The 15,093-nt window shown below is 34.3% G+C and overlaps 1 protein-coding gene across 1 annotated transcript; it reads left to right on the top strand.

The window, feature by feature from the left end:
• The first annotated feature begins 3,545 nt into the window (after positions 1-3,545).
• Positions 3,546-6,921, top strand: CYB-1 (cytochrome B561-1). The gene is made up of 4 exons (XM_068646240.1): positions 3,546-3,853; positions 4,099-4,147; positions 6,012-6,211; positions 6,506-6,921. The coding sequence occupies exons 1-4, from the start codon at positions 3,707-3,709 to the stop codon at positions 6,806-6,808; spliced, it is 699 nt and encodes a 232-aa protein (XP_068502341.1). The 5' UTR covers positions 3,546-3,706; the 3' UTR covers positions 6,809-6,921.
• Positions 6,922-15,093: the final 8,172 nt, after the last annotated feature.

Genomic DNA, 15,093 nt, shown 5'->3' with positions numbered 1-15,093 from the left:
GCTATGGTGTTTTTCTAATAGTGAAGTCCCGAACTATGTCACAATCTTGGCATACCTTCAAGAACGGATCACTTTTGTATTCTCATCCATTGTCTGTTCGGAGAACCTTGATCTTCCTTCCTGTCTGGTTTTCAACTTGAGCTTTCTAGTTAAGGAAAATTCCAAGCACATCATCTTTGTTCTTCATGGTAAACACCTAAACTCTCCTGAAAAAATCATCAACAAAAGTGACAAAATAATGCCTACCTCCGATTAATGGAGTCTTAGCAGATCCCCACACATCTGAATGCACATAATCTAGAATACCCTTGATATTGTGAATTCCAGTGCCAAACTTCATTCTTCGTTGTTTTCCCATAACACAATGCTCACTAAATTCAAGTTTGCAAGCCTTCGTACCTTTCAACAATCCCTGCTTGGCATGAATTTGCAAGGAATTCTCTCCAACATGTCTCAACCTCATATGCCACAGCTTCGTTGCCTCGACATCCTTCTTAAGGCTAGAAGTTGTTGTCGTTACTTTCCCTACCATTGTACTACCTTGGTAGTAATACAAATTGTTCTTCCTCACGCCTTTCATCATCACCAATGCTTCTAAAGTTGCTTTAAGAACTCCATCTCGCATGATCACAACTAGGCCTTTAGATTCTAAAGCCCCCGATGAGATGAGATTCTTCTTCAACTTTGGCACGTAACGCACATCCCGCAAAATTCTGGTCGATCCATCATGATTCCGCAACTTTATTGAACCTATCCCGGCTGTCTTACATGAATTATCATTACCCATGTAAACAACCCCGCCATCGAGTTCCTGAAATTCAAAGAACCATTTCCGAATGGGACACATATGATAGGTACAACTTGAATCCAATATCCACTCATCTGGATGCGATGATGCTGAAGGTGAAACAATCAAAGAGATATCTGATTCCACATCACTTTTGAATTCTGCAACATTTGCATCTTGTAGAGCCTTCCCTTTCTTCTGCAGTTTTGGACAGTCTTTCTTCCAGTGTCCTTTCTTATGACAGAAAGCACATTCATCTTTGGCAATGACTCGACCTTTAGACTTAGACCTCCCTCTTCTCCCCTTTGTCTGGCTTTGCTGACGACCTTTTGCCATCAATGCTTCTTCTGATGTCGTTTATTTGGTTTTCATCTTATCATGCTTTCTCAATTCATAACTATATAAAGCAGAACAAAAAACATCTAATGACACATTATCCTTCCCATGAAGGAGCGTAGTCTCCAAATGTTCAAATTCATTAGGAAGAGATGATAACAACATCAAAGCCAAATCCTCATCCTCAAACTTCACATCTAAATTCAACAGGTCTGCTTCTAATTGATTAAGCATAGTGATGTGTGCATTCATAGTAGTACCTTGTTGGTAGTCAAATCAGAACAATCTTTTCTTCATTAGGAGCTTGTTCTGACCACTCTTCTTTAGAAACTTGTCCTCCAATGCCTTCCACAGTTTGTGTGCAGAAGTTTTGTTTTTTTACAGCATACTTCTGCTCTGTGGACAGCCATGATCGAATAGTTCCGCATGCCAACAGGTTGATGATGCTCCAGTCTTTCTCCTCTACCTCTTTTGGTTTCTCTTCTTCAATAGCAATATCAAGACCGTGCTGAAAAAGAGAGTCCAAGACCTCTCCTTGCCACATGCCGAAATGTCCAGTTCCATCAAATATTTCCACTGCCAATTTCAAAGTGGACACCGGGAACCTTGACCATGATGACGATGAGCCTAACACTCTGGATTCATCCTTCGCTTCTTCTTCTTGATTTGCCATTACAAACTCAAAATATAGTATTCAATATTACAAACAATTTAAAACAACCCAAGGGCGAACCTTTGGCTCTGATACCACTTGTTGGGAAATCGGGTAATTTCCCCACTAAAACAACACAACTAGTGAAATGAACTAGTACAAAACAAATGAACCAAACAAAACACTAACAAAGCTACCCGACAAATAATATTGAACAATATACTACTACTGAAAAGAAAACAACATAATACCAATAAATAGAGCAAAAAAATAAAATAGATAAAGAGGAAAGAACACACCCGAGAATTTTTATTGGAGTTCGGCCAATTTAGCCTAATCTCCTAGTTGAAATAACCCGCTTTACTATTAAGGGAGAAAATATTACAATTGAGATATTCTACAGTGAACGAGGAGAGGTTAATTTATAACCCCCTGATCTCCTTCCCAAACAATGAACTCACCGATGTGAGACTTGGGATTAAGTCAAATTCAACAAAATAAACGTGTAATTATTTTTCATACACTAATTCATAAGAAAAATTATTAAAATTTAATTATATAAAGAAATTTGATTTTTTTTTTTCTTATAAAACAATTAATTTTATGAAAATCATCTAATTACAAAATTATTGCCCAACAGATAGAAGAAGAAACATCATGGAAGAAAAATATACATTTGAATAGTATAATATTAAAAACTATCTTCTTAATTTTGTATAATTTATATAGGTGTATTTTTTTCTTGTATTTTTTTTAAGATTTTGTAGAGATATAAGTGTGTTTTCATTATGTGTTAATTTATTTATAAATTAGTCAACGAATCCTATAAGACATGACCTAGTTCAGCCAAGACATGAAAATCGAAAATATACAATATGGAAGTCCCACACTACTTGGAAAGCCTAAAATAAGCAAAATTGGGTTTAACATGAAAATAATCTTCTCCAAATTTTTAAGTAAAATCCTTCTAGAAGATGGAATTAGTCCGAATTTTTCTTGAAACTTGGTTGAAATTAAAGAAGATATCTAGTTAATAGATAATAAATTATTTATTTATATCTTAACATTAATCAAGACAAAAGATTTAATATAAAAAATCATACTTATTTTCAATAATACTGTTCTTCCAAATTTTTCTAACATTTTTAATTGCTTGATACACTCAGGATAAAAATTAAAACATTTTATGTACAGTAATACGCTATTATCGAATATTAAGATGGTATAAAATTATTTATTTTATTACACGTTTTTAAGGGAATTGCGAAGGAAAATCTTACTTCTTTTTTTTAAAAAATAAAACATGTTCAAACTACTATAGTATTAGTCATGGGTCATGCAAATTTTTCATTGAATCTTACATTTTCAAAATTTGTTATAAACTAGAGAAAATAAGTTATTCATTAATTATGCAAAAAAAAAAAAAAAAATCGAATCATCTTTTTTGTTTTTTACAATAATTATTTAAACTTACATTAATAGTAATTTTTAATTGATTTTCATGTTTAAATTATTTTATAGTTATTAAACTCTGCAAAGTATGGGCGTGTACTATTTTAAAACACCATAAACTAACTCCAAAACTTACTATTTTGAAATTACCCGTAAAACATATTTTACAAAATTACTATGTAAAAATTAAATTAAATTTATGGAGTTTTATAATAACTACATCTTACCAATTTGCGACATAAATGAATTATTACATAGAACTATCTTTTCATTATTACTTTAAAAAGATAAATTGTTGAGAAAATTCTTACTAATTAAACCTAAATTTTAATTTAGGATGTGAAATTTGTTTGTTTCCGGTGTGGGAAGCAACTGATATCACTGTACTACACCATTCTCATTTTGTATATTCTCTCCCCTTTCTTCTATCTCCCTCTTCTCTTCTGTCCCTTTCATTTTCTCTCTCTACAAAGATCCCAATGGCGACTCTCCCCGTCGTAAATTTTCCGATCTTCACGGTGGTCAGGGTGGTCGGCGTCGCCGTCACCGTTCTTCTCCTCACATGGGCCCTCCATTTTCGGGGTGGCCTCGCTCTCGTCTCTGACAACAAAGATCTCATCTTTAACGTATCTTTCCCTCTTCACTGCCTTCTCTTTTCGATTTCGGGTGATGGGTATACGTGGTTTGCTCAACAATTTCGTTTTTCTGTTATGGGGAATTTGATTTTGAACGAGAAACTGAAGGGTCGAGTGGTTTTCAGTGTTTGATCATGAATTGTGTTGTCTTGATGACTTTTTTTTGTCAATTTGTTTTAGGTCCATGTTTGTTTGATTTTTAGCTTTGTTGTCTTGGCTTGGTTTTTCCAATGTAGGTCCATCCAGTGCTGATGGTGATTGGGCTTATTCTAATCAATGGTGAAGGTAAATGTTCCTTTTGTTTTTAACTTTTCTTACGTATGTCACTACTGGTACATCATTTTATGCATATTAGTATCTTTGAAACTTTTTGTGGTCACCGATCATATTTCAGTTGCATTGAAGAGTTGTTGTTAGATCTTTGTATTAAAATCAAATTTAAGGTGTCCCTGTATTTGTGTAATGCAACCATTGATATCAGAAAACTCATTTGTCCATTTACATATGGTGCTATTCATGATTGTTGATTCATTTCTTCACGATGATCCTGACGTGACGATGAAGTTGTGCTTTGGTGACTGGTTGGTCATGGGCTCGAATATGGAAACAGTCCTTTTGCATATCCTCTGTTCCAAATGAGGTTTTCTCACACATATTAAGGAGAATAATAAATATACCCCTCTTTGAAACAATTTTACTTGAATAGTCTCGGATTTTTCACAATAGATGCATTGTTTTGAATAAGAGAGAGAGGGTAATTGATTTGTGGACAAATTAGGAAGAAATTGGAATATGAAAACATTAGTCAACATGAAAAAGAAAATTTACATAGCTAAAACTGTAGTCATTGTATGGAGAATAGTGAGGAGTCTTTTGACACCATGGTACACTAGTTCGGTTGTTGTTGATTGATTCACAATGTTTTTCTATGGTTAGGGTGTCTTGGGAGGTGAAGCATTCTATGGTCTTTATTCTTGTTTACATTCTGAGAAGCCGGAGTACTTGATATAACATGAGTACCATATGACATTGATACAAGGATGCAAAAATCAATAAAAGTTTGAGATATAACATTGATATATTAAATGTGAACATAAAGTTTGAAAAAATATTTTACATGAATACACTATATTTGTAGATGTTGATAATTTCTCATTAATACATAATTCTATCAGCAGATGACATCACGATCCAGGGTTAGATTTTATTTTTCCAATGCTTCCATATCAAAGTAAAACCTTTCCCTGTGAACAGTGAAGTCACATATTTTCCTAGTGCATGCTAGAATATGACAAAAGCATCTAGGAGTCTTGGTTCTATATAATTGCCTACTATCTGCTATAGGTTTAAGGATACAGAGGGAAAAATAGAACTATATGTGACTGAAGTCTTATTCAACGTATTTGAGTTAGATCCAAAGCATATTAGTCATTAAAATTGAAAGAAGCCAAAAAGGAGGATATTCATTGGATACATATCTGTAAGTATTGTACATGTATTGGTATTGGATCAGTATACCGATACTCTGCCATTTTTGTAGTATATGTGCTTTGTCTGAATTGTTATCATTTAATTGTAAGTTTCCATTTTGTAAGAAAATGTTTTTTGTCCTCTAAAGAAAACAAGCACAATACATAAGTTCAAATAAGATTTGATGTTTGTTTTATCTCCATGTATGATTTCTGTCCTAATCTAATGTAGATCAATATCAATTATTTATAGTGTTTTGCACTTAGTTTACACAGTATATCTGATGATTAGTTATCCCCTATCATTTGACATGCTTGTGGTGCTGCTCAGTGGTAGGGCCCGACTTTGTGTCTATAAAACATTTTTTCCACCATGATTACATTTGGTATCTAAATCCTTTGAACTAGTAGAGCCTCCTCTGACCAAAATGAAACAGGAAAGGCCAAATTAGAATTAAAACATTTGGTGTTTTATTCTGGTAGATTGTAAAAAACAGCAAACTTGAGCTGGCTAGTACCTTGAACATGCTCATAACAACCTTTTTGAAAATATAACTTCCCAAGTCAAAGGAACTTGTTGTCTTAAATTCCATACAATGTTTCTTCTTACTATCCCTTGATTCTTTGTAAATACTTTCATGTTAGAACTACCTTCTTTTATTCACTATGGCAATTTGCAGGTATGCTTGCATACAAGACTCTATCTGGAACTAAAAGTTTCAAAAAATCAGTTCATTTAACGTTACAGTTTGTTGCTCTCATTTTGAGCTTGATCGGTATCTGGGCTGCTTGGAAGTTTCACATTGACAAGGGCATTGACAATTTCTACAGCCTCCATTCATGGTTAGGCCTTGCATGTTTTTTCCTGTTCTCCATCCAGGTATAATAGCTACACTTCATCTCACAAATTGTTCTAAATCTTAGTTTAGGTAAACATCTCCATTATTACCTATATTTAAGACGAAAATAAGAAAGAATAATTAAATAAACTTCCATAAATAAACTAAAATTAAGCTTATATTCATAATTAAAATTAGTTTTTTGGAAAAACCATTTTCTTCTTTTATAAGTGTTTATATAGAAATTTTGAGCCAATCAAAGTATTTTATTTTTGTTTCGAACTTGGATTCTGTCATTTTCATTGTATCTAATTATTTGCTACAATATTAATTAGTGGGCTGCTGGCTTTGCAACATTTTGGTATCCTGGAGGGTCAAGAAATAGAAGAGCAACCTTACTGCCATGGCATGTTTTCTTTGGTATTTATATCTATGCCTTGGCTATAGCCACAGCTGCTACTGGTATTTTGGAAAAAGCTACATTCCTTCAGGTGAACAATATCATATCACGCTATTCCAATGAGGCACTTCTGATCAATTCTTTAGGCATTTTGATAGTCATTTTAGGTGGCTTTGTGATTCTTGGACTTGTTACTCCAGTTTATGGTAAAGCTGATGTCATACGGGGAAACGAGTAACCCATATTGTAATCTATGTAATCCAAAATTGAGGAACATGGACATGGATATATGAAAAACTCATTGAACATGTATACAGATTTAATTTTCAATTTGATTTTTTACTTTGTCTATTGTCCTTCTATTCAAATTAGCTTTCGTGTTTCGTGCATATTAGTTATCAAAATTCAGGCAACTTTGAAATTGTTTAAAGATGTTGGCGTTTAATTATCAAATTTAACTTCTTCATATTCATGGTTTAACTTGAGAGTATTGATTAAATTGAAATAATTGTCTTAGTATATGTGTGCGATGAGTGATTTATGGTTAAGATAGATGCAGACAAGAAAAATATGGATGATTTATATATAAATTAAAATTAGTTTGTATATAAAATTTTCTAAATTTTTTTATTTTTGAAGTTATAAAAAATTAATTATTTTTTTCTAAAAATGTTAAGAAAAAACTTATAAAAAAGTATTTTTTATAACATTATTTCCACTTGTTTCCACAACTTGTCACATCTTTACTATGTTTATTGTTTTGACGTAAAATAATAGTCGTTTTTTAGAGCGTATGAAAGTGGGAGAAAAGAATATGCATGATTTGCAATGTAAAATAGATGTCCATGTGATATGTACGTTGACACTCTTTAAACTAATACTAAAAGAATCAATTTTCATTAAGTAATGAAAAATTTAATATACTTTAGTTATATTTAATAAGGCCTATACCATATCATTTCAAATTGATACCTAACATGTCCATGTGAAATTACTATAATACCCTTAATGAAGTGGAAACTGGGTTACATTTAAGTGTATCCAACACTGGCAGCTAAGAATAGTGCGCATTCATTCTTATAGAGCAAGGGACGGAACTCATCCAAAATTCTTACACAGACCCAACCAATGCTCGTGTAGCGTTCTTGAGGCACTGCGGCGATGACAAAGAGTGGAGGCATAACGAGAAGGCACCGGAGAAGGAGATGCGTTGCATAACGATTAGTTTTCGTATTTTTTGTGTGTTCCAAATGTGTTTATTTGTAACTATGTTATGCGTTCTGGATGTGTATATCCAATTTAGGTCCATATACTTATGTCTGAAAGAATGTGTTGCTTGATTAGTTCCAGATATTAATATTCGTATGAGTAGTGGATGAGCAGATCCAGAATGTGTTTTTGTAGTTCTGGATTTGGAAATTCGGAAGTAAATTTATGTGCGTTTTTTTTTTCTGCCCTCAATGATGTTCCTACTATCTCTGCCCTCAAAATTGGCCTTATAATATTAGTGATTAATTTAAATTTGTTACAGATTCAGGACTAAATCAATTTTTTCATTCTTTACGAAATTAGCCATTACTTTTAGCTTTGTAGTTTTGGTTTAGTGCACTTAGCTATTTATGACTGAACAAGTGTTTTATTTGGTCTTCAATTTGGAACGATTCGTTCCTCAAATTACCCTTAATAACCTGCCTGTTTTTCGGGGGACCAATTTTATTTTTGATTTGATGGTATTTTATGAATATTAAGATGGTGAGGACTAGAGGAGGAGGATCTTCTAATTTGGACTGTGTGTGACCAACTGCATCTGTGAGAAGAAGGCATGGTGGTCCTAGTACTTCAGTTCCAAATGAAGACTTTGAAGATTATATTGAAAAAGAAAAAGTTGAAATTGATGATGAAGGCTATCTAGGAGGGCTAGTGGATAAGTCATTACTGATTAATTATGAAGATCATGTGGCCAAACAGTTATGTGATGGTTTGGTAAGTAATGAACATTAATTGAGTGTGTTATAATTGAGTGTCATATGTATGTATGTATTTATTGATGATATATCTTGATTATTTTAGGATCGTGGCGAGCTGAAGGTCATTTCTCATGGGAGAAAGATAAATAAGTTAGGAGCACCTCATGAGCGCATAGAGGTTGCAGTAGACATGTTTGACTTAGGTGGTTTGGTTCATGCTAGTTATGAGAATTTAGACCGAGGAATGCTTTTTGCTTTTGTTGAGAGGTGACATGCAGAGACAAACGCATTTCATTTACCTATCAAGGAGATGACCATCACTCTTGATGGTGTGTCAAATTTGTTGCATTTGTTGATTCTCGACCAATTTTACATGCACTAGACCTTAGATGCAGATGCAGCGAATGATTTGTTGGTAGAATCCCTCCGTGTTGACCATGGAGTTGCATCTGAAGAGACAAGACACTGCCAAGGAGCTCCTGTGCACCTTAGTTGGTTGCGAGATGTGTACGAGGTCACATGCTCAAGGAGGCAGTGGACTGTAGCTGCCAGAGCTTATTTACTTCACCTTGTTGGTTGTACTATATTTGCCAACAAGAGTGCTAATTTCGATTAGGGTGATATATCTTGGATTGTTTGTCGATTGAAGCTGATTAGGGGATGTGCTTAGTCGACAGCTGCATTAACCCACATGTATGAGTAATTAGGAGATTGTAGTTATGCAAAGACTAGGCAACTAGTTGGTTATACGACATTATTGCAGGGTTGGATTTGTGAACATTTCCTGTCTATAGGGTGAGACATATGCAACCCCATTATTCTAAAGACCAATCCCGGTGTAGGATGTATGAACTAGAGAAAGTTACTTCAATTGTTGTCCGATTGCAGCTAGATACATTGACACCAGCTTGCATTTGGTTTTCCCCATACGACGAGCACAAGGAAGAATGTTCATTTGAATGGATATCGATATTCTCTGGTTATTTGAGGCTTGGAAATTGGAGACAATCGGAACGTTTTCTCCTTCAGTATGGATATGTGCATATCATCCCTTAGCACCCATCTGTAGTTAGAGATGGCGGTCCCACTACAAATGAAATGAACCAGTGATGGTTACATTTTAAGGATTATGTCATATAGGATATGGACGTAGCACCTTATCCCGACACCTGCATTCAACAGTACATGGAGTGGTTTTGGTCGATATCACATTTATATGTCATTAACAAGGCGGAGGATGAGCGTCCTGTACTCATACCCTTAGAAGCACCAGCCCACAGACCAGTGGTCACTCATCCTTAGGAGACACATCCTGAACATCCTACTCTGGTATGTATGAACCCTTAATAACATTTTCATTTATGTTAATTCTTTTATAATATTATCACATTCATGCTTGCAGGGTATTTGTCATAGAATTACACAATCATTGCAACCATTACTTAATCATGGTGATGTTGTATAGGGCAACTGTATGTGGAAGGAATACAACCAACCATCATGTTAGCACGAGGAGCGACAAATGATAGAGTTATGTATGTTAGGAGACATTCATGTAGGAATGAATGATTATGTATTAGGACAATTGATTATGAAATATTTTTATCCATGAACGATGTTTTTGTTAGAACTTGAACTTTAAGTATGACTAAATTATCTTTCGACCTTATGAATATCTTTTAATGTTGATTTTAATTATATTATTTAAATTGATTTGGTTTAGTTGGTTTTAATTCATGACAGCACCAAAAGAAAAAGCTCAGAATAATTGCTTCTCGATAACCATATCCGTAGTGAACACTGTCAATTTTGGATGTGGAAATCCATATGCAAGGCTATCAATTCTGAATATGGATATCCGGAGGCAACACTGTTAGTTTCGGATCTAAATATCCGCAGACAACATTGTTAGTTCTGGATTTTGGCATCCGCAACTATATACGTGAGTTCTAGATTTTGCTATCCATAAATATATACATTAGTTCTGGATATTAGCATCCGTAAGAGCATATATGCATTAGAAATGTATTCAAAGACATGTATTTAAAGAGGCTAAACATCCTAAAACATAAACATTAAGTATCTATTACAAATGTTAAAATTACAAATGTCGTCTAATGGACATTATTTGTGTATAAACTTGTATCCGGCTAGTGTAGTATGTTGACTAAGATTGGGTCGTTGGATAACGATGTGCTGCCCACATTATATCTGTAGGTGGAATTGGACAACCATCTTTCAGCTTCACCTATAAAAGTTATAAATATAAGTTACATAACTTTTAAGTTAACAACATGACTTAGTTTTTATTCGATTTAGGGTATACTTGGACAAAAAAAAATTTGTGCACGTGCCAATTGTAATTATTTGGTGATGAGTCAAGTTACTTGGCGCTTGGGTTCTTAAAGCAAAAATAGTCGATGGTTATATCATGGACAAAAAAAAATGATGTTATACCGATTAGCAATAACGTATCCCATGTCCGGAATTGTCATCCACTTATTTGTTCCTGCCTGCAAGTACAAATGGCGAACAGAGTTAAATCAAGAAATGCAAAGTGCAAATGAAAGGGTGTTAGTGGTTGGTACCATTGACATGTGGTCAACTAGAAGTGACTTCTTCAAGTATCCATATCGTTCCTCACCACCAAACATTCAACATATTCTTGTCTCCATTCACTAAGTTCTTTTAACAAATTCATTCAAACAACAACTCATGACTCCTCTCCCATGCTCAATTCGGCAACAACAACATGGTACCCACAATGGCCATTAGCCTTAACGTCAACAACATCAAGAATGTATGGATGATACCCTATAGGGAACTGATCAGGCAAAATAATGGATTGTGCTGGTAGAATTTGTGGTATGTGTCCTTCACTAGATTTTTTACCCGAACAACTATCATGTTGTGAGTGTAAGAAATCCACATGTTCAAAATAAGAAGGGATTTGCTTAGTTGATCTCATGAATTTGGTATGATGAGCCATCTTTACAGCACCTTTTGTTTTGACCTTATCATGTGGTACGCAAATAGATATCTTCTATGGAAAGGTAATATCTTACAATTTAGTTTTGATGTTAATCTTACCTGCAATGTCCAACTTTTTAAAGCGCTTCGCGATCACCTTAAACTTTTTGTCAATTGACAACTCATATGAACATTGTTGAGTTGCAATATCTTTAAAGCTTAATCGAGTCCACGCACACGGAAGACCATGAGTACATGTAAGAGTACATCCACCACACCTATTTTTATCAAACCCCACAGATTTAACTCTAACAAGCACTTCGACAATAAGGTTCAAAGCATAGTTAGACACACAACCTAACATTTTTTGTATGTTGTAACTTTAAAAGCAGTGTCCTACCGCATGCAGACTCTTTTGGAATGAAGCTTTGATTGCATTATGTTGTAAATTAATTATCTTGTTGATCGAATCCTAGCGGAAACATAAATCCCCCATGGAATTTTGAAGAATTCTCTTTAGGCTCCAATGTGCCACCTCAACCCTATTACTTGTTGTGTTTCCTAAGTCATCACCTTATCTGGCCATGCCTTCACAAATTTTTCTTTATGTGGACGTAACCATGTAGCCATAACTAATAAAAAAATATAGGCCATGGAGAACAAACAACATGAAAAGCATTGACACGATCTTCAAAGGCCTAAACAATATCACAATCTACAACAGATCCCCAAGCTTTCATTACTTGATCTCATGTCTCTTTTGGATGCACCAACATTTTACATTTTACTTTCACATTTTTATCAATGTGAAATACAGAGCAAATTATAAGCTTCAGGAAACACGATTTTGATTGCATTCATTAAGGGTATGAATCAACTCTAAAAAACAACATTTTTAAGTTTGTCAAGGGCTCACAAAAATTATTTTCCTTTTTCAGCTGTTAGTAAACAAAATGCAACGGAAAAAGTCAAACCAGTTGATGTAATCCCAACAACCTCAAGTAATGACATCCTATACTTGTTCGTTTTGTACATATTATTCATCAATATGACATTGTTAAACGAGTTCACTAGCTTTACTGAATCTGGGTGTGTCCAAAATATATCTTGCATGACATTTGACACCTCTTCACACCTACACTAATACACATACATGTCAGGCTCTAGTAACAACATGAACTGATGCATTTCTATTTTGTGTCCTTGTTTTGATCTTCGGTGAACACTCATTGTATTATAAACTTGCTTTATCATCGTCACATTCTTCTCATTTCTCTCTTTCATGGTTAGTAAAATATTTCCTGGCTTCACTAAAGTATTAGTCATATCCTCAACCATAGCCTTTTTATGTGAGTTGATTTTTGGATTGCACATTTTATGGGTTACTCTTTTGTTTGAGTTTTGAGATTAGCAATTATGGTGAGAAACCCCAAGAAGATTCCTACTGGACATGAAACCCCAAGTAAGTGTTGGTTAAGTAAGTGTGAAGGTTCACTTCTAGGGAAAAAAGAGAAAATACAATTATATGGTGATTTAGATGATGATGGGCGAAAATGAAAAGCACATAAGAAAAAGAAAACAAAATGACATAAAGAATGGAGAAAAGTGGTGCAAAGAAAATGAAGGAAAAAGGTGAAGAGATGAAGAAAGCTAATGAAGATGAGAGGTTGTCATGCCACTTGGAGGATGGGATTCTCCAAGATGAGTGGTGTAGAGCTGCCATTTGTTGTGTAAAGCACTCAAGATAAGACCAAAGGATAATAGGAGACTTGACTCACTAAACACCCTGACAGAGTTTCTTTACTTTCAAAATTCAATGTGTTTTCTTTTTCTTATGTGCTTTTCATTTCCGCCCGTCATCATCTAAATCACCATATAATTGTGTTTTCTCTTTGTCTCTAGAAGTGAACCTTTACACTTACTTAACCACTTGGTTAAGTTCATGTCCAGTGGGAATCTTCTTCGGATTTCTCACCATAATTGTTAATCTCAAAATTTATAAACAAAAGAGTAAGCCATAAAATATGCAATCCTAAAATCAACTCACATCAATTTTCCTCGACACTTAACCTTACAACATACGGATGACCCACTAATGTCTTTGCCAAATCATGATTGTGAGAACCATAAATTAATTAAATCATCCACCCTTGACCACCTTTAACGGTTTGCCTCGCAATCTAAAAGCACATTCACACTTTTTACTTTCAGTTCAACTGATATCTATGTCTTTTTTATATTGTATGTATTTACCTCTTCTCTCACAGCCTAATAATACATACATCATCCTTCCTCGTTGTCCCGTCCATGTATCCGACCTTAATATAACAATAACAAATCCATAATTATAGCCAACACTTCTTGCCCACTCTAACAGCTCATCTCGATTACAAAATACCTACAATAACATATGCCAAATTTTAAAATCATTCATAAACTACAATTCACACGCCTAATATTTACCTTACCTCATTTGTAGTAAATGCCTCACTACACTCATGTGCCCTTGTTCATTATCTAACGTGTTATAAGTTATTAACTGCTCCATATCAACATCATCTAATCCATCTCATACATCAATCTCGCATGAAATTCCCATGTATGAATCTGTTGTATCCATTGACAATGCTGGAAAAAAACAACACATCAATTACCTTCCGGATATTAATATCCGTAAGCCTAAAAATAAATCTTTCGAATGTAGAAATCCAGACCCCAAAAAGCCATTCCAGATATTCATATCCGGAACTCAAATACTCCTTCTGGATATAGGTATCCAGAACTCAATTTTCACTTTCAGACATGTGCATTCAAAATCTTTAAATTGAAATCAAATTAACTTATGGATTTCTATATCCAGAGTTACTGACATTGCCTTTCAGACTCATGCATTTGTAAGCCTATATCCAGGCTTTCAATTATCGTTATCTGGGAACATCTCAGCTCAAAAAAGCGAAAAAGAAGATGAATGTGTTGTCTTACCTCAGAACAATGTGAATTGCAATTAAAACTGAAATGTTCCCTCCACCACCACACCAACACTACACCAACCACACCTCCTTTGCACTTCAAACGAACACCAAGCTCCTCTGAACCTCAACCAGACACCAAGCTCCTTGCACCTTTTTTTCAAAACAAAGAAGACAATGACAAAATGGAATTTTAAAAGTTGTGTAGGGTGCACGTAAAAGAAGATTTGGTGCAGGGAGAAATTGCTATTTAATAATTCCAAATCATTTACTTCTAAATTAATAAAAGGGTCCACTGCCTTCAGACATTAGGATCTCCTCCTCTTATTTTAAATTGCATAACTGCATGTCATTGCGATTCATGATGAAATGTTAATGTAAATGATTAAGAAGCAATTATTTTTCTAAATTGGGCAACTTTTTATCATTCCTATAACATTTTCATTGTAATTATTTTTCCAACATGGAGGGTGGAGAAGAATAAGGTAATGAGTTAGAAACTGGCCACATCAGATAAAACAATTTATAAACGATTTTAATATAAAATTTTATTTTCATCTGATTCTTAATATTGACACCTTTGGACGCAAATCTAACGTTCATCACCAAACATACAA

Source organism: Phaseolus vulgaris, chromosome 4 (assembly GCF_051622355.1).
Source record: "Phaseolus vulgaris cultivar YP4 chromosome 4, ASM5162235v1, whole genome shotgun sequence".
Lineage (NCBI taxonomy): Eukaryota > Viridiplantae > Streptophyta > Magnoliopsida > Fabales > Fabaceae > Phaseolus > Phaseolus vulgaris.
Note: the sequence above shows the minus strand (reverse complement) of the source record. Positions and strands in the feature narration are given on the sequence as shown.

Bases quoted from the DNA above. Each gene is read 5' to 3' on its own strand.
- CYB-1 (XM_068646240.1), top strand. From the start codon at position 3,707: ATGGCGACTCTCCCCGTCGTAAATTTTCCGATCTTCACGGTGGTCAGG. The intron at 3,854-4,098 runs GTATCTTTCCCT...TTTCCAATGTAG, and splicing joins ACAAAGATCTCATCTTTAAC to GTCCATCCAGTGCTGATGGT. The intron at 6,212-6,505 runs GTATAATAGCTA...AATATTAATTAG, and splicing joins TTTTCCTGTTCTCCATCCAG to TGGGCTGCTGGCTTTGCAAC.